This window comes from Macrobrachium nipponense, chromosome 17, assembly GCF_015104395.2.
Source record: "Macrobrachium nipponense isolate FS-2020 chromosome 17, ASM1510439v2, whole genome shotgun sequence".
NCBI lineage: Eukaryota > Metazoa > Arthropoda > Malacostraca > Decapoda > Palaemonidae > Macrobrachium > Macrobrachium nipponense.
In genome coordinates this window covers 85,128,332-85,148,989 of record NC_087210.1, presented here as the reverse complement: position 1 = coordinate 85,148,989, position 20,658 = coordinate 85,128,332, and the positions used below count along the sequence as shown (strand labels likewise).

At 37.5% G+C, this 20,658-nt stretch overlaps 1 protein-coding gene and 1 pseudogene across 1 annotated transcript; one reads left to right on the top strand and one right to left on the bottom strand.

Moving 5' to 3' along the window:
- The first annotated feature begins 6,873 nt into the window (after positions 1–6,873).
- LOC135195978 (uncharacterized) lies at positions 6,874–9,166 on the top strand (annotated as a pseudogene).
- Positions 9,167–15,126: 5,960 nt separating this feature from the next.
- Positions 15,127–18,448, bottom strand: LOC135196091 (pro-resilin-like). Its single transcript, XM_064222545.1, has 4 exons — positions 18,324–18,448; positions 16,451–16,579; positions 15,469–15,606; positions 15,127–15,356 (listed from the first exon to the last, which is right to left on the bottom strand). Exons 1-4 carry the CDS (start codon positions 18,327–18,329, stop codon positions 15,297–15,299), a joined length of 333 nt encoding a protein of 110 aa, XP_064078615.1. The 5' UTR covers positions 18,330–18,448; the 3' UTR covers positions 15,127–15,296.
- Between the last annotated feature and the right edge of the window lie 2,210 nt (positions 18,449–20,658).

Below are 20,658 nucleotides of genomic sequence, written 5' to 3'. Positions count from 1 at the left end.
CCCTCTCTCTTTACAGCTGGATTGGTTGGGCTGCTCATTCTTTCTCTTTCAGCTGGAGTTGGTGCTGCTCAGGGCCCCCTCTTCTCTGCCTTCAAATGAGTTGGTGCCTGCTCAGGGTCCCTCTTCTCTCTTTTCAAATGGATGCTGCTCAGGTCCCCTCTTCTCGTCTACAACTGGAGTTGGTGCTGCTCAGGGCCCCTCTTCTCTCTTCAGCTGGAGTTGGTGCTGCTCAGGGCCCCTCTTCTCTCTTCAGCTGGAGTTGGTGCTGCTCAGGGCCCCTCTTCTCTCTTCAACTGGAGTTGGTGCTGCTCTTCCCCTTTCTTCTTCAGCTGGAGTTGGTGCTGCTCAGGGCCCCTCTCTCTCAGCTGGAGTTGGTGCTGCTCAGGGCCCCTCTTTCTCTCTTCAAATTTAGTTGGTGCTGCTCAGGGCCCCTCTTCTCTCTTCAACTGGAGTTGGTGCTGCTCAGGGCCCCTCTTCTCTCTTCAGCTGGAGTTGGTGCTGCTCAGGGCCCCTCTTCTCTCTTCAAATGGAGTTGGTGCTGCTCAGGGCCCCTCTTCTCTCTTCAACTGGAGTTGGTGCTGCTCAGGGCCCCTCTTCTCTCTTCAACTGGAGTTGGTGCTGCTCAGGGCCCCTCTTCTCTCTTCAAATGGAGTTGGTGCTGCTCAGGGCCCCTCTTCTCTCTTCAAATGGAGTTGGTGCTGCTCAGGGCCCCTCTTCTCTCTTCAGCTGGAGTTGGTGCTGCTCAGGGCCCCTCTTCTCTCTTCAGCTGGAGTTGGTGCTGCTCAGGGCCCCTCTTCTCTCTTCAGCTGGAGTTGGTGCTGCTCAGGGCCCCTCTTCTCTCTTCAAATGGAGTTGGTGCTGCTCAGGGCCCCTCTTCTCTCTTCAACTGGAGTTGGTGCTGCCCAGGGCCCCTCTTCTCTCTTCAACTGGAGTTGGTGCTGCCCAGGGGCCCCTCTTCTCTCTTCAAATGGAGTTGGTGCTGCTCAGGGCCCCTCTTCTCTCTTCAAATGGAGTTGGTGCTGCTCAGGGCCCCTCTTCTCTCTTCAAATGGAGTTGGTGCTGCTCAGGGCCCCTCTTCTCTCTTCAACTGGAGTTGGTGCTGCTCAGGGCCCCTCTTCTCTCTTCAACTGGAGTTGGTGCTGCTCAGGGCCCCTCTTCTCTCTTCAAATGGAGTTGGTGCTGCTCAGGGCCCCTCTTCTCTCTTTAAATGGAGTTGGTGCTGCTCAGGGCCCCTCTTCTCTCTTCAAATGGAGTTGGTGCTGCTCAGGGCCCCTCTTCTCTCTTCAACTGGAGTTGGTGCTGCTCAGGGCCCCTCTTCTCTCTTCAACTGGAGTTGGTGCTGCTCAGGGCCCCTCTTCTCTCTTCAACTGGAGTTGGTGCTGCTCAGGGCCCCTCTTCTCTCTTCAACTGGAGTTGCTGCTGCCCGGGGCACCTCTTCTCTTTTCAACTGGAGTGCAGACTGGGGCCCATCTTCAACAAGATTACAGCCCCGGGACCTATTACCAGTTTTTTTTACGTCATCATTGTTGGATGTGACAAATCTGAAAAATATAAATTATCAGTTATTTTAGTATCATAGTATCAAATCCTTTATCCGAATTACTGTAATGTGGCCAATAAACATGAAAAACATTTCTGAAATGTTAAAACAAAGACCAATGGATTTTCTAAAGCTGAAATATCAAGTCTTTGTCTTCCTGAACTTGAGCGTTTCTTTTATGACAAGTTTGTCATCTCTCTTAGATGCGCTCTCGCTTCATTTGTCAATAAATCCCTACTTTATACAAACTCTTAATTCTCTGAACACAATTCTCACTTGGTCTCGAGTAACTTCACTATGGCTTGCAACGGTCAATGGTACTTGAAACACGACTTCCATATCCATCCTGCATCCTGTATTTGAAATATCTCGACTTTTATATACATCCTGCAACTTGGAGGGAAAGCAAAGCAGAAATGACTTGGACGAACTTAAAGGGTTAAAATATTTGTTACTTCACACACGATCACCTACACGACCATAACGTAGGTATCGAAATGCATATTAACGTATATATCGAAATAAATTTTAAAATAAAACCACCATTCAAAAAGCTAAAAGAGTCTTTAACGAGAACAAACTTAATTTTGGAGAAGAATGAACCAATGTTATTCGGCATACAGACAACAAGAAATGAAGGACAACAACAAAAGTCATCATGACATTTCATTTAGGTTAAATAATTCACTGTAATCGTGAGTTTCCTTGGCACCTCATTCCTTGCAAAACAATATGTATATCTAGCATGACCTCAAGTAAAACATGTTCCGAAAAACAAGGAAACCACTTAGCCAATTTCATTTCTCACAGATTTCCATACAACCAATTTCTGTTTTCGGATTTGGTTTATTGCTAATTTATATTCAGACTTCCTTTTGCTTCAAAGATTTCCTTTTGTGTGCTCTTGACTTCGGTACATAATCACTCCTCTAAATTTTAAATTGCTACTACTACTACCATGTCAGGAAAGTGAAAAATTTTTAATATACCAACCTGGTTGTCAGATTGTTTTGTTAAACATATTTGCAATTATTGTACAGCTTGGCATTGCTACCTCGCAACCATTTTCTACCACCCACGTTTCCTGCAATCCCTGAAAATAAAAATTCGAACATATCAGAATAAGACATATTCTTTGTAAAAAAAAAATGCTAAGGAATTAGAGATATACTGTATTGTTACTTTAAGCAGATGAAGATATCGATCACTGCCTACTGTTAAAAGGTTGAATTCCATAAATGAGTAATCTCAAATATTCTTATTAAAGGTATACATGCATAATCATAATGCCAAGTCAGTATATACATAAAAGAAATTAAATATAAAACTAATGTCCAACCAGCCATCGTGGAAACAATCTGGCACAAAGTTCTCTAATAAAACCATGACTGCTCAATTAAGAAATAAATATTCATAAAAAAAATTTACCCTTTTTATTTAAGCTTTTGGGCAAATTTAATAACGCCCAGGCTCTTCGAATGCCCTGAATTAATTTGGTTTTCCGAAGCATTTGACAAAATCCATGCTCCTTAAACGGGCTACCATCTAGTGACCCAAAATCCTAAATTTAGGACATATAAGGAAGGGCTTACTTGAAAGTTAACTGTCCTGCTTACCACACTCAGTTTCCCAAGAGGTCCTTTAGTTTTTCAATTATAAAATCTGCCACTCACTGAACCATTTCCAAACTAAATGGTATAGAATTGGAGCTCAAAACAGTCTAGAAAGAATTGTGATTTCTATTTGAAGGCTAATTCATGCGTTGCATTTAATGGAAATGCCCCAGTACCCGAGGGTACGAATGAGCCTCAGTTGTATTCACTCCCAATAAGAATTAACGCCCTGTAAATTACACCTGTCAATATTACACCTCCAGCATTCCTACAAAATCATTCCTGGGAATCTTTTACCTCGTTGGTTTCAAGATAGAACTCTTTCGTTCGTAATCTCTCCAGAAACCTTTAAGTGACAAATGGAACTGCCCCAATAACGATTGGTGAAGCACAGATACATCAACTGACACAGTAATCACAGCCAACACTTGAGCAATGGATTGTCCGCTGTTTGGGTTCCACATGAACCGACTGCTAGAATTGTAGGTGCACTTTCGAGACGAACTTGAAAGGGCTGTTCTGGTCTGATATTTTTTCCACGAACACTTCTCATTCATCCATCTTAGTTTCCTCAACCTTCTGTAACCAATTGTTTCATAGTGGAATATTTTTATTCTCAATTTTCATTTCAGCTCTGAAAGACCTATCGTAAGTCCCAGTTTTTAGCCTAAATTAACTATTTTATTCCATTCTAAGGGACACCCAACACACAGTTGATCCTATTCTTGTACAATGTACGTATAGTTAGTACAGTTTTTATTTATTTATTCTTTTCCTGGTTGGCTTACCACGAATCACATTTAAGCGCTGTTACAAGAATTCTCATAATCCCAAGAGAAGCCTGTTGGAATTCTCATACATCCAACTTTTTCTCATACATAGTGCTCCAAGATTCATAGGACACAAAGAAAGAGACAGAGAGAGAGAGAGAGAGAGAGAGAGAGAGAGAGAGAGAGAGAGAGAGAGAGAGAGAGAGAGAGAGAGCAATAAAACTACGACCAAAAACTTCATAAAAATCTAGACAAGACAAAACAAAACAAGGACAGGATATCTACCTGCAGGAAACCACCCAAGAAAACCAGATATTTTAATATTCCTGCTATCGCGCAACTCATTAGCCATTCTGCAGCTCAAAATACCCTGCACCCAAATTATATAACGAAGATAAACGATCTAGGTCTAGGTCTTAAAATATTCTTACCTCTGCACTTTGCAACCGAGAACCACTGTTTAAATTTCCATAAGATCTCCTGGACGCTCCTAGCTACTTGGATAAAATCTGCTTCTGAACAGGTGGCTCCTACTGATCTGCAAAAGGATTGGTATTGTAAGTGCTTAACCCAAATTTCCAAGAGGCAAAGATTATGCATCGTTTAGGAATTTGCTATGACCAGGCACGTTTCTTGACAAGTAAAATCCGAGTTGAATTATTAGTGCTTAATTTAGCTGTACGTTGCGAGCAAGTCCATGTTGAAGTAAAAACTATTGCATAGTGTCTAGACAAAGCCTTGCCTATAAGAAGTCAAACTGAAGATATTCCTGGTGTAAAGCAGTTAGGTGCAAGGTCTTCTTCACGAAGTAAGTTTCTGACACTGATGTTCTAGCCACTCTGAAATTATGCAACGGATATTAACACTATTTTACTAAACAAGAACATATGCATGCATTTGACAATGATCTATATTACCAAATATTAGGGAGAGGAGTGTTGTATACTATGTGAAAGTACCATTTCGATCAAATAATTAGTTTGAAAGATATTTGATTAAAACGATGACTCGCCGTCCCTGAAATGCATAGTAGGACCATCATCAGTCTAGCCAGTAAAAAAATTAATCGAGAAGGTATTCCACTTTCTCGGTAAACCAACTGGCTTAGGGGTGTTTATTAAGGATAAAATATTGGCGTAACATACAAGTCTTATTGTAGTAACTTATTAAAACCTTCATGAATTGCACATTTAAAAAAAGCGAAATCAAACACAGTTTAGCAGTAGTGTCTTTGCGACAGTAACAATTCGTTGTGGGGAAATGAGGTCAGCCGGATAATTACGGCACTTGAGCTAGAAATGCCCTCGTAAGGAACTTATTTATTTAGTGTGTCCAACCAATCCCTGGGAAGTCTAAAGAGTGAAAAGGGTAAGTTGGAGTGTCTGAAAAACAGGAAAGCGAGAACCAGAAAATACAAGAATTGAACAAGGATCTGGAGAGAGAGAGAGAGAGAGAAATCCCATGCTTTTAGCGGAAACTATTAATTATTCAAATAAGACGATAACAGGTATACTAAAACAAAAGTTATTTTTTACTTGATAAAACCATCCTCGGGTGAGCACGAACCAAAGGAATGGGTACATAGGCCTACTTGATCACTGAAGTACCCTTAAAAATCCAGTTTTTGAAATATTTGTGATGTCATCATCACTGTTATATTATTTGTATAAAATTTAGATAAAAATTTGCATTTAATATTGTACGTGTGAACTAAAACAAAATAAAGTATTACGATAAATAATGTTCCCTGTGTAGCCTAGTGACCTTTCTCCTGCCATATTGCGATCTACTGTCCTTCTCACCAGCCTTCAGTAAAGTTGAATGTTTCTAAGTAATTGTATGTAGTACGTGAGGTTATCGTCCGTAACACTCATGACCTGAAAACGGTCACACGGAGTCACAACTCGCGAAGCTTATTCCATTCATTTCAGTAGCATGATAAAAGAGGACAGTTTCAATGAAAAACGAAGGATATAATAAAAGAAAACGGTATATAGAAAATGGGAGTTTTAGGCCTGACTATATCAGTTTTCAAACGAGAGAGAGATAGAGAGAGAGAGAGACTAACTTTTTACTAATTAAATTATCACACGACCAAAGAAGCGACTTCCATTCAGATTCGTCAAGTTGTGGTTGGTAAACGGGAAAAGGAGTATTAAAGGAAAATCCACGCAAAAAGACATAGTTTTTAATTAAAATGACCCTAATCTAGGCAATGTTGTGATACTAAAACAACATTGGCTTACTACGCTTCCTTTCAATATACCTCAATTAACTAGATTACCAATCATCATTCTCCCTATTTTCAAATACGCCAACATTCCGAAATTTTGAATTTTTACTTCGTCTCTCTAGACTTGAGGAGACTTGTACACATCGGTATTTTTACTATGAAACCTCAACAAACGAAATTCCGAATTATATATTTATCAGATCCCCTTATCTAGTCTGATCAGCATTCACACGAGACGAAAAAAAAAAAGTGTCAGTGCCTGATATGAAACTAATTTTGTTATTTTCACCGTCCAATACTGGCAGTCAAGGGAGAGACTTAATGACTGTTGTCAAACATTGAGGAAAAATTAGGAAGAAGTCGATCTTTATTGAATAATAAAAACATTAACTCTCGAATGTACAAATTTTGTTCTCAAGATATTGTTGACAACCTCTTTAGCAATTAAATGAGACTTGGTTTAGCTTTTTGTCTCTAATGCTTAGTGTACACCGTAGATGTTTTTTGCTAGATTTGCTCTAGGGAGACCTCTCTAGATAGTGTACACAGAAACGAGAGCGCTCTAGCTATAGTTACTCTCAGCTCTCGCTAGGGTTGTTTTAGTCTACCTAGAATACTAGTGAATACGTGGTCGAGAGTTCTCTACGAGACTATTCTAGGTGCTTCTGCCCAACTGAATAGAGTAATCAGTATAGCTAGACGCGTGCTGGAATAGTCATGGCATCTAACCATAAATACAAATGGGATAGCACTCAGACAATGCTTTTGATCCAGCACTACGAAAGATTCCCAGAACTTTGGAATGTAGCATTGAAAGAGTACAGGGACAAAGAAAAGAAAGCGGTCGCTGTAAAAGAAATATCAGAGCTTTTAAATGTTAGAGAGGCAGAAATAGCGAGAAAGTGGCACAATCTGCGGTGCCAAATGAACAATGAAATAAGGAAAATGAAAGTAAAGAAGAGTGGCATGGGTGCAGATGATTTACAGGTGAAAAGCAAATGGGAATATTTTGACTCTCTTCACTTCATGATTGGATGTGTGAAACCCCAAGAAACTACTGTGACAAACATGGTAAGTGAAACATGTCTTTTAAGAAATATGATTTATTAACTTTTTTTTGGACAAAAGTAGGAACACACAAACAAACAATTATATTAAATGTGTATGTGGCGATAAATCATGAAAACTTATGAAATTAGTCATTTACTTTCAATAAATTACAACACTACATCAAATTTAGAAAATTCACTTTCATCCATCTATCCACCAAATCCTATCCTCAAACCCATGATATCCATGTAGCTACCATTAACCTGACAATTTAATGTTAAATATGTTTATATTGCCAAGGAACCTCGCCCACCGGTGACATGAAATATTGTTTGAACTGGTCACGAATGTCTTTGGCCAACCTTACAGAGTTTCTTGCTGAATGGGGTTGCAGGGGATGTAAAGTACTTCTCGGAAATCCCTCTTTTCTTCAGTTTCCCTCAACAATGTCATCAACCTCTTCTCTATCAAACGTTCCTGGTGGCGCATAAACAGCTTTGGACTGATTTCGAGTTAGTAAAAAGTTATGTAGAACACATAGACATGAAACAATATCCTTCACCTTTTCTGGCGATATCTCCATTGGTCGTCTTAAAACACGGAAACGTGCGGATATCAGACCAAAACATTTTCAAGAACTCTGCGTGCTCTGGATAATCTGTAGTTGAAAATACGATTTGGGCTGGTTGATATGGCTTCATAATGTATGATTTCAGAGGAAAGACATCGCCAGCAACAACTACCTATGGTACTTTATCCTCATTTCCTGAACCCTCTAACTGCCTTTCATTAGGTAGATTTAACAATTTGTTCTCTAAAGCACTTGACAAAGAACTGTTTGCATAAACACCCCCATCAGATATCCGACCATTGCAGCCAACGTCAATGTACAGGAATTTATAGTTTCCATCAACCAACGCTAAAAGAACAATGCTGTATGTACCCTTGTAATTAAAATACAAACTACCACTGTTAAGTGGTTGCTTGATAACCACATGTTTCCCATCGAGGACTCCTATGCAATTTGGAAACTACCATTTAAATTCAAAATCCTTGGACACTTCCAGCCATCCCTCACGGGAATTTGGAGTCTGAAAAAACGAAACACAATTGTAATTCTACAGTATTTAAATAAGAGGGTCTGTCAAACTATTATAGGAAAGATTTAAAGTATACTATGGAAAAGGGAGCAAGCAACCAAGATGCGTGTAAAGAAAATGTTGAGCTATAATGAATAACATTAACGCAAGTTTGACAAAACTTGATTTATACATATATTCATACATATGTATATATATACATGTATATATATACATATATATACTAATTTCATGTTTTATATAGGGCATGTTTTGTTAATCTTTTTACAAAATTTAAAAAATACACTTACGCCCTTTTAAATTCAGATCTGAATGCTGTATTTTTTGTGTTTAACTGCAAAATTCTTTAAAGCAAAATGATGCAAATACAAATCGTTAAGTATCCAGACAATATCTCTACTGTTAATTATTTGATCCCAAACTACTGTATTATGTTTAAATTTTTTCAATATATTCTTTTCATTTTGACAGACTCTATCATCATCAGAGGTTAACACTGAAAATGCCCCTAAAACTGGAGAGCAAGTTCTAAATCCTGATGTCACTCCTGGTGTAGGAAATGCTAAAGGAAAATGTTCTAAGAAATCCAAACACAGTGAAGAAGAGAATGCATTGAAAAATGCCATTGGCATATTGAATCAGCCTTTGGAGAATATGTTGCATCCGAACTGCCTCAATGACGTTCCATCGAAAATAGGAAAAGAATGAAACGTTCGATCATGAAAGCAATAATAGAAATTGGAGAAAGAGAGGACCATGAATTTTCATCCCCTACTTCTACCCCTGTACTTCAAAGTTCATACACTGATTTGACAGATAAAAGACTTAATTCCTTCCGAGCCAGATGCTCAGACAAGTGATGTTGGTGACATCAGCTTCCAGTGCTCTTTAACAGAATGATAGCTAGTTCTACTAACCTTGAGATAATCTTCCTTCAGAACATCATACAGTGCAGTGCATACTTCTGGAATTATTTTTGCTATAGTAGTAACTGGTATACGGAAAGCATACATTAGTGAGTGATAACTATCTCCTGAAAAGCAAATTCGTATATAATATAGTTATAAATTATATACTACAAGACAGTGTAAATATTAAGATTAATATACATGTTAATTATTCTTTTTATGTTTACCTATTTTTCATGATAATAATAATAATAATAATTGCATGTATATATTTTTTAATTATTGCTGTTTAGTGTCTCAGTATAATTTGATAATAAATATAAGTTTATTCTAAGTACATTTTTTCTTTTATACATTGTAATTACCAGATGCTAAAAATCTAAGTATGAGAGTTAATCTTTCTGAAGGGGAGATTGCTTTCCTTAAAAGAGTATCACGCTTCATAATTTTGGGTGTCACCTTTTCCAGCAGATAATCATAATCTTCACGAGACGTACGTAAACAAATTCTTATACGCTTTATCATCTTCAACGATCAGTTCTTGGAAAAGCTTTGCATGCAACCCTTCTTCATCTCGTCTTGATATCCATTGTTCTAACCCATATTTGCTTTCTCTTCTTTTTCTTCAAATTCTTCGATAAAACTAATGCGGCAGCTAGTGCAACTAGTTTCCTTGACCGTGACATGTTACCACTCACGAATATGGATCCTGACTGAGAGTCCCTCCTCAACTTTATGATAGTGTACATGAGTGGTAGATTAATCTCGCTAGAATAAGTCTCACACTACTCTAGATATAAACTTATGAGAGTAAATGGTTGACTAGTGTACACACACTTTAGAGTAATCTCTGTAGATCAAACCAAGTTTAGCTAGATTTTTAATCTACAATGTACACTAAGCTTAATAGTTTTAAAGCAGTAGCCGTTTTTACAGACGTATACTAGAATAGGTTTTTTTTATTGTAGATTTTGCCTTTAGCAGTTAGGAGCATTATCTAGGTGGAAATGGTGTCTTTCAATAAAATTTTCAATCAGCTATATGCATTTGTGTAACCCAAGTCAGTAACTGAGCATCGGTCCGTTAAGTCAAGCACGCTCAGAATTTGTTATTTTTATCAACTTCATATTACAGTTTTTGTTTGATATAACTACGTGGTAAGCCCTCTGTTTGCCATGAGACGTAGTCTCCAAGCAATAAATTTGATCTCAAGTGATAAATTTTTTTTAGTATAAATACTTAGTAAGCCCTTTGTACGCACCAGGTTGAGTGGTGTATCCAGTTAAAAGAAAAAAATATAAATAAATAAATAAGATAAAATAAATAAATAAATCTCGTGATTATGTTAAACTTCCGTTCTTGGAACAAAGTACACATTTGCCACGCGTAGGCCTACATGCGTCAGGTGGAAAAAACCAGGAATATTAAAATTCTGTCTTCTTCGTTAACCATGGAATTACCAAGACAATGCATCGACTACAGTTAAAGATGCGCTAGCGATTAAAAAAAAATATATATCATGACCCATTTGTCTCATACAAAATCATGTAGGTGAATGACCTATGAACGAAATAGTTTGGGGTCGAATCCAAGTTTGTGTACTGTGGTGAAATAAGTCATTCTGGTGCAAAGCTTGGAAACTAAGCCTACCTATTTTCGTTCTCCTCAACTTGTCATTCACCTTTCATCCGTCGAAAACAGACCCCACCACTAACTTTAGGTATATGGGTACCTATGCCTCTCTCTTCAGCCTATTCGGGAAACAAAAAAAAAAACTCTCATGATTTCGAATTCTAGTAATTATCATAAGGAACGATGCATGAAAAGATGAGCATTGTTGGCGTAATCAAGACGATGATGATTGTCATAGGCCTAAGTGTATGGTGAATCTACGTTCGACTAAGCTTTCTATTTTTCTATGTTCCATTAGGCCTATTCAACACCTCAATTAATAAAGCCTATCGCATAGGCATCACTGTCTTAAAAATGTTAAAACCTTTAGCACTGACCAACACATCGACGGGTTTTCTCACAAAAATAGAAAAAACAATTGACACTTACCTGCCTTTTCACTTTGTTAAAACCGGTGATTTTGGGTACCAAGAAGTTCCGGTTAAATTTTTCATTCTAATTCACTTAGCAAAGTAACTGCTACACCTAAAGTTCACCATATCTACTATTACACTCTTGGAGAGACTCAATAATTCGTAATTCTCCTGGTTTTTACTGAATCCGGTACGCCTTGTCTTCTCACTAACCGACAAACCACTCAAAAAGCCCCCTTTCTTTGAAATACCTAGACCAACCAAAGACAATACCAACATTACTGAACTCAGACTACGCAGCCTCCCAAGTGACCAATAGAAACTCGTTTACACCCAGAAACCATTTCCAATTGGTCTAACGAAACCAAAAGATTCAGCCAACGAGGTGGAAGAATGTGGAGGGATCTGCTTGAAAAATGAATGATCTGACTGTCATTCTTTTGAAAGTGGAATCTTTAAAGAAAACCGTAAACTCACTTACTAAATAAAGGTTTTAGACCTAGTACGAATGCAGATAATTATGTGCGGAATAAATAAAAACCTTTAGACCTAGTACGAATGTCGATAATAGTGTGAGGAGGTCCTACGTGTTTATCTGATAGTTCTAAATAAAAACAATGATCCTGAACTATTATCAGAAAGACCGCATGAGCTCTCGTGGCCGTACCAAAAATCAGTTTTTCAGAAAACTTGGGAATGTGCGAGCCATCTGGCAGTCATGTGATTTTGGGAGGGACCTTAAATCCAATCTCTCCAGACAAAGAAGAGGCTGTATTTCTCTTCACCTTCTTCTTCTTCTTGTAAAAATGAATCTTCATTTATTTTCGAATTTTTAAACAAAATTCTTCACCTCTCGCAGCCCAACCAAGTTCAGGAATCTGAAACACAAAAAAGACGATTTTCACAGTACCTTACCTTATCTTGCATATAAATGTTCTGTACATTAACAATAAGTAAAAATCTAGTACATGAGCAGAAAAAATTTCAAATTAAGAGAGAGATTTGTTCTTATGCACTTTCCTGTAGCTACAGTCCCACGTCACAACTTGATCTATCTTTGATATCACCAATATCTCAAGTACGCACAATACATTGGACCCAAGGTCAACACTGAATCTTATTAATGTTAATAATACACAGGTCTTAAGATTAACTTCAATTTTGAAAAGAGGAAAGGGTCCAGACCTTCTTTCAGTCCTGTCCCAGCAACTCTTAGCATAATTGGAAGTGGAATTTATCATGTATTTTCATTTTCTGGTATTTTAAGTTCATTCGGAACGATCCTTGGTTCCTACTGTCTGAGTCTGTTTTCAGATTGCTTGTTTTATTTTTACGGATTACTTTTCTTTACCTGAGAACCAAGTTGTTCAGCTTTTCTCGTCGAGGATACATAGTTCTTTGTGCGAGTGAGTTCTGTAGATTGGTTGTACTTCAAGTTCTTTGTTTTGCTGAGTTTCTGAAGTTTTTCTCTAGTGTTGATTGATAGCCTCAAATTGTGTGCTTTGAGTTGGTACATATTTGGAATTTTGGATGTTTTGTTTGCAATTAATAGATTGTATAATTTTTAATTTCATGGATGTATATAGGGTCTGAAAGCATTCTACTCGTATAGCTATCAGTGCCTTGCTTTTTCAGTAGTTGTGAGCTGCAATCAATTTGACTTGTCGCTGTTTATCCTAATGTATGCGGCCATCAACTGAGGGACGAAAGTTTGAAGTTTCATATAAGATATCTGCCTTGTTTAAGAGTAGGACAAACTCTGCCACAACGCATTGCAACTTGGATGGTTATTCTCTTGGCCAAGAATGACACTGTAAGACCTTTTCAGCACAAATTCAACTAAGTTCGTGGTAAGTTTTTTTAAAATATACGTGTAAATTGTATATGAAGTCTTATTACCCCCATTGATACCTTACTTTGTAAAGGGCTCGATTCCGTTCGAGAAATATGATTTATGTATGCAGTAATGCATAGTGTATGTACCGTTAAGTTTTTGTCTAGAACCTTTGGTAAGCATATTTCTACTTAATTTAAACATGGTAAAAGACAGTTTAGTCTTTTTGCATAACTAGATAGGCTCTTGAAACGCTTACCAGGAGCCCCCAATGCATATTGCACCGACTGGGTCAGTAATGGTTTAAAGACGTGGGAATGTTTTTTGAACGGATAATGAGCCGTTGGTACACCTAGCGTAGCGAAAATTTAATTAATGATTAAACTATATGGAGTACGGTTAGTGGAGTATATTGTGAAAATCGGGAGTAGGCATTGACTAACAACTTAGTTTATCTGAATATAAAAGTAATTCACTCGCGTGGATTTCCCGTTCTAGTTTCAGTGGTTTAAGTTTAAATAACCAACAAACTTTATAAAATAAAAATATTAAAAGTAAAGTATGATCAGAATATGGAATTCGGCGTAAATAAAAATAAGTATTGGAAAAATTATACAAACACAGCTAAAGTAACTTAAATTGCTCTGCCCAAACTGCGGTTGAAAGCTATTGTTAGAAGTCATATTCTGGGCAAAACATCCCCTCGGAAATTGCTGACCTTCTCTTACAAACTGACGCTCCCTTGAATCCTAAGGAGTTAAAATCTGGTTAAAGACGATTTTGGAATATTTATGAACAAGACGCTCTTGCGAGAGCTAATAATGAGTAGTATGTTTTTTCTTTTTCAGATATTCCTAAGATTTATACGAATTCCCCCTGAAAACGAGTTTGTGTTTTGGGTTTCCAACAGGAGCATGATTTTAACAGAACGACAGTAGCACAAAGAAATTTATATCCCGTCTGGTTTCCTAAGGGCGAATTTGCCTTGTCTTCAGTAAAGGTGTTTTTAAGCTGTCTTGGGAGAAGTATCATCATCATTCAAATCATGTTATCTAGAATTTGTTGGGTCATGTGTTTTTCATGAAACCGAAAACGATCCTGCTCGGTAGGACTTTTTAAAAATGTCGCCTTACAATTTAAGTTAGTTCTTTGATACTTAACGACCGGAAAAGTCTTGTTCGCTAGTCTATGAAGTCTTAGTCATTGGCAATGTGATGGCTTTAGGTAATATTTACCAATGCTTACCTAACTTAATGATTAATAGCTTCCTTACACACGCAACTTCATCTTGGGAATAGAACTGCAAATGGAATATGAAATGTAGGCCAAAGGCCAACCGCTGGGACCTCTGGTGAGGTCATTCAGCGCTGAAAGGCAAGCAGACTAAAAAGGTTTGAAAGGTGTAACAGGAGGAAGACATCGCAGTCGCACTATGAAACGATTGTGAGTAGAGGGTGGACAGGAGAATGTGAACAAAGATACGGTAAAATGAACGGAAGGGGTTGCAGCTAGTGGCCGAGGGAACGCTGCGAAGAACCTGAAGTAATGCCTACAGTGCGCGGCGTGAGGTGGACTGACGGCACTAGCCCTCAACGGGATCCACCTTGAGAAAGCCGCCACTCGCTCGCCAATTACTGATCACTCCTACCTGACACCTGAGACCTCTTAATTATCACCTCGGCACCACTCGTCAATCAGCTGACTATTCTCCAGCCTCATTATTCAGCGCTACGCGCAAACACCTCTTTGTAGTCCATGCTACACCAAGGGGCCAAGGCCTAAAATGTTTTGTTTCTCTTAGTCGTAATTTGCAAAGTTCGTCCTTTAGTATATATTTGCATTTCCCACGCATCTGCATTCCTCAACGTCATCACTTATGCAACGAAATTATGAGTAATGACGAATTTGTAATACGTCGGTCGACTGTTCAGACCAAACAGCCTCACTCGCCTTGATCTTACGCTCCCAAGTGCTTCTAGACCGAGCTTTTTCAATTCACTTAATTTTAAAGGACGATGACCAAAATCAGAAGCTGTAAGTACAGATTTTATTTTCGACCGTATAAATACATCCAAGGTTTGCTATGTACAGTTCTAATTCGTCGAGAAGCTATGGAATACGCGCGGGAACATTCCGTGGGTGTGTGAACGGCGAGCTATAGTTGGGCGGTCTGGCGGAACGTGATCGTCATATTTTCGTTTGTTTACTTTTCGTAGTTGACGTCGGCGTTGAAACCGTCTCCATTATCGTAGAAGGTCACCACCTGAGGGCAGATATTGGAAAAGGTCAGATTATTACTTTCATGATCAAAATATTCACGTATATAAGATAAGAAACTGACTCCAGACTTTTTTTTTTATCTTGAAAAATGTTACCTGTGTTCGTCCGTCAGGTAGGAGAACCCTGTACTCTCCTTGTGTCCTCTGGCCGTCGCTGTTCTCGACGTGGCTGAAGGCGTTGCCGCTATCTGAGTCTTCCACGCCCCAGGTGAAGTCGTAGGGCATCCCCTCCATCTGAGAGAGACAGAGGTAGAGAGAATATTGTAAAATAAAAGAGACGCGAGAGATATAACTTGATAAACAACACCGGACTGAGAGATAGCTCATGTGATTGTAAGATAGCAGCGAGTATGAACACCAATGAAGAATGAAAAATGCTACGCTATGAAACTATTGGACAATGAATAATTATTTCAATTTTATTATTTTTTTGTTTCTAAACATATCATGCACTGTTTTGCATTCGTATCGAAATACCCAACTTTATCATAACCATACACACACACACACACATACACACCCATAAACACGCGCATGCTCTATGTTTATATATCTATATATATATATATATATATATATATATATATATATATATATATGTATATATATGTGTATATATATAAATAATATTATATATGTATATTTATGAACGAAATAAGTAAATTAGAACTATTCATATATATACATATATACATATACGTATAGTATATATATATATATAATATATATATATATATATATATATATATATATATATATATATATATATATAGTGTGTGTGTGTGTGTGCCCTAAATCATGGAAAAACGATAATCTATTATCGCTTTGCTACCGTAGACAACAACGCCGATTAAGTACGATAAACTTTGATAATCCTGATCACGAGGGGAACAAATTTAATCACACTACGATAATCACTATTGACCTCGAGAGCTCAAGTTTAGATTTCACAACCTCAGGGAAAACTCACAATATTTTGTTCATGGGAAAATATTCTTCACTCATTCATTCAATGTCTGAAAAACTAGGTAACCACTCATCCATTAAATGTTTTCTCAAATTATTGTTGTTTACTTACCGCAACCTGATCCACCCGGTTGCTGGGCTCTGGGGCCAGGTAGGTGGGCTGTGGGGGTGGGGGCTGGTAGTCGTACCCCTGGGGGAGGCTGTGGGCCACAGCAGCAAGGAGGAGAACGGCTGAGAGTACCTGAAGGGAATATCGAATGAAATGAATGAATCAAATGAAAATGCAAGGGTATTATCACTCGCAACTTTGCGAAAATAATTTACCAGATACCAAAAATGATAAGAGAGTAATTCGCAAAAAACTGATAATAATTAATAGAATACGAAAATAACTCGCCAAATGCATAATATGATAAGTAAAGTACAAAGATAAATCACTAAATACAATAAATAATGGATAACGGAAATAATACGAAAATAAATAGCTAAATACAATAGATAATAAATAACGAATAAAATACGAAAATGATTCACCAGGTTCGAAAAATAACGAATAATAAATAAAATACAAAAGGAAAATTTACCAAATAAACGATGTATGTACAAAAATTTGAAAGGTGCAGAAGATTACAGTAGGGAGAAATTTTGCTATTATAATTTTTTTACAAATAAAAAAATTTTTTTGATCCTTGTTTTCACGTTACCTATTTCACAATATTGTGAAAAAGGAGTAACGAAAACAACGTTGAATCTGGAAGACTAAAAACATGTAATTCATTTTTTTTTTTTTTTTAGCACAGTTGAAGGCAGTCAGTGCTGGAGTACTAATTATATGTAGTTAGATGAATTCATTTTAAGAAGTTATTCATTGTAAAAATCCTATTTTTCCTTTTCGGTTTTTCGTGTGCGATATTATATTTAAAAGAAGCATAATATACCAATACATAATATAAAGGATAAGCAAATTTTAGGTATATGCGGTTCGGTTGTTTCTCTGCTGATAACTGTTACACGGACGTAAGGCAGAAATTCCTCGTAATCTTAGTATATATATATATATATGATATATATATATAATATATATATATATATATATATAATATATATATATATATATATACCACTTCTCGTATTTCAAGTCCCGCCAGATCTTATATCGTGGAAAAAATTATTCATTCGACACATCGTCTGTATCAGCGACAGAGCTGAAACGGAAATGCATTTGAATAAATATTTCGCAGAGAGTTGGGGATTGTAACTAAAGAGTAACAAGCGATGGCGTGACGTCAGGTATTCTGTTAAGAGACGAGTTACGGAAACTGAAACACTCTTGAGCATTTAATTTAAATAAATGGAACATTATTAAGTGTTAGTTCAAAGCATCTACGAAGTCTCTGACGAGATTTTGAGATTAAGGTACTTTACATAAGCTCTCTTACGCTGACTGGAATTTCTCTATAATTTTCAAACGTAGGTTCACGATTCTTTGCAAATTATTCAGAGATGGGCTCCTTTACTTGCAGAAGTTTATTTTTCTGAAGTTGTGGCTACGAGGGTTTCAAAATAATATCATATACTCAACGTACTCTGAGGAAAAATCAATTGAAAATATGTTGTCAGATGCCCTCAGAGATAGAGAGTACAGTGCCGTGGTAAATATTTTGCAGAATAAATGTGTCAATATTGTTCTACGGCCAAAAGACACTCAATATAAAAAGCTACCTTGATACTCTACGAGACGAAAACAGATTTAACAGAAAAGGAATGTCTGTGGAAAAATAATAATCCTGAAACACGTACTGTTGAAAAAAAAAAAAAAAGAATTATTACTTTCACTGCTCTAAGAGAGAAGCAGACAGAAAAAATAGCAAAAATAGCGCATCAAACATTCTTGAAGTTAGAGAGAGAGATGAGAGTAGGGAGAGAGAGAGAGAGAGAGAGAGAGAGAGAGAGAGAGAGAGAGAGAGAGATATTCTCGAAAATACCTTCATGTTGAAGTAAAAACACTTGAGACCAAGAGGAGCTCGGAGCAGAAGGAGGAAAGATCCTAAGATGTTCTCGGATTCCAAGTCGGGTCGCAGCTATACCCCATCTCGAAAGGGCATCGCTTTATATACCCACAATCTTGAGCTCTCTTCTCTCTCTCTCTCTCTCTCGGCAGGTGTGAGGTCATTAGTGTAGCAAGGTCGTGAGCGGTTGGACCGTACCCGTTCACTATGGGCCAGTAGCGAGGTGTCGTTTTGCAAGAGAATATCAGGCTTACACGTATCCTCGCGGGGGCTGAGAGCCGTTCCAAAGATCAATCTCCCCCGTTACTACTGCTACCACTACTACTACCTATCATTCACATGTTTGCGTTCTTCCCTTCTCTTTGTATAAATATGTGTTCTACCTTGGGTGCTGTTCAAGATCTATTTAAATTTTTGGTGTTGTTGAATCGTTTTTATTTTTTCTGAAGCATAACTTTACTTTTTCGTTTATCATCATACTATCATTGTGCTAATAAACAGTAAAATGAAAAATAAAAAAAATGCAGTAAATTTATGGAAAACAAATACATTAATAATTGAAATTAGAGATAGTTTAAGAAGACACAAAAACCAAACAATTTAATTGATAGAAAACAGTCACGACAGAGACAGTATAAAGTAATACACAAACGAATAATCATATCAAAGACATCCAGTGAAAGGCCGAGCAATGAAATAACTCTGTAAAAAGAATTACATATGATACTCAAAATATTCTAAAACTTTGAGACATAAGCAAATAACCAAGAATCACTTGTTATTAATCCCATTTTGTAAGTTCGTCAGAGAATTAGAACTACAAAAGACGGGAACACTTCTTCGTTTTCTCTCTTCCTTTCTTGAAATCCTCAGCTGCAAACCCTGTCTATAAACCCTCTTGGGTTTACAGTCAATAGACTATAAACCCAAGATATCTCCATAGGAAAATCATCCTGCATTGAGAGAGACGAGTTACAGGAAAAGGTGATAACACAAGAATAAATCAATAAGTAAATAACTAGATGAATAAACAGATAAATGAATAAATTACTAGATGAACAAATGGATACGTAGATAAAGAAAATAAATAAATAAATAAATAAATAAAATATAAATCCAGAAATAAGTAAATAGATATGAGGAAATAGAAAATAACACCGATACACCTGAAATTCAGGAGACGTCAGCAGACGCAGAGACCAGGAATGAATTTGTTCCTTAATTAAATATATGGAGATCAGAGGATTCCATAGCTTCTGCACTAGGCAAACTATTCCACATTTCAGTTGTCGCCAAATTAAAATTCCTTGAAATCTATGATCAGTAACGAGTTGTCACGCAATTTTTGAAATTGTATTTGCCCCAAAATAGAATGGACTTTAGTGGGGGAACAAACGAATAACTTGTCCTCTTGTATATCTATAAAGGAAAATCTTGGACCCTCAGAGTGGAATAGAATGGCATATAGAATTCATGCCAAAGGCCAACCGCTGTGACCTATGAGGTCATTCAACGCTGAAACGGAAATTGGTCGTAGAAAAGTTTGAAAGGCGTAACAGGAGGTAAACCTCGCAGCTGCACCACGAAACAATTGTCAGAAGAGGGTTAAGGAAAGTATGATGTAAGAAAGTGAATATGAATGGAGGTACAGTAAAAGGAATGAAAGTGGGTTGCAGCTAGGGACCGAAGGAACGCTTGCAATGAACCTTAAGTAACGCCTTGGCCCCTCAGAGGATTCCGATAAAGCAAGACTTGTTTTCGGAGTGACAAACTGGTCCTGACGAAAAGCGATTTTCGAAGCGAGAGCGAAAAGGAATGTCAGAAAGGTGATGGACTGTCACATGTCAGCATCGATCCATTGACAAATCTCTCTCTCTCTCTCTCTCTCTCTCTCTCTCTCTTTCTCTCTCTCTCTCTCTCTCTCCAGTTTCGAACTGAATGAGAACTGATTTTCTCTGGCAGGAGTATTCTGACGTAGCTTAAAGAAGTATTCAGTGCCACTTTTCTGATGAAATTTCATTTTCAGATGGGGGTTTAATAGATTGCATTCTCCCCCACACCCCCATTGTTTTTAAAATGTAATGAATATAAATTATTAAGAATATCAAGTGCATGAGAGTGTCCGGGTAAATCGGTAAAGATTGATTTTCTATATGACTACAAAAAGCCCGATTTTGGGAAAAGTATCATCTCTGGATAATTATGATATATATCTTCCTATTCCATCATGAAAGGGACGTACGGTGTTTTAAAATGAACTATATATACTGGGCAACTCATACTTTAATTGTAATGTCTCAGGGTCTTCGTA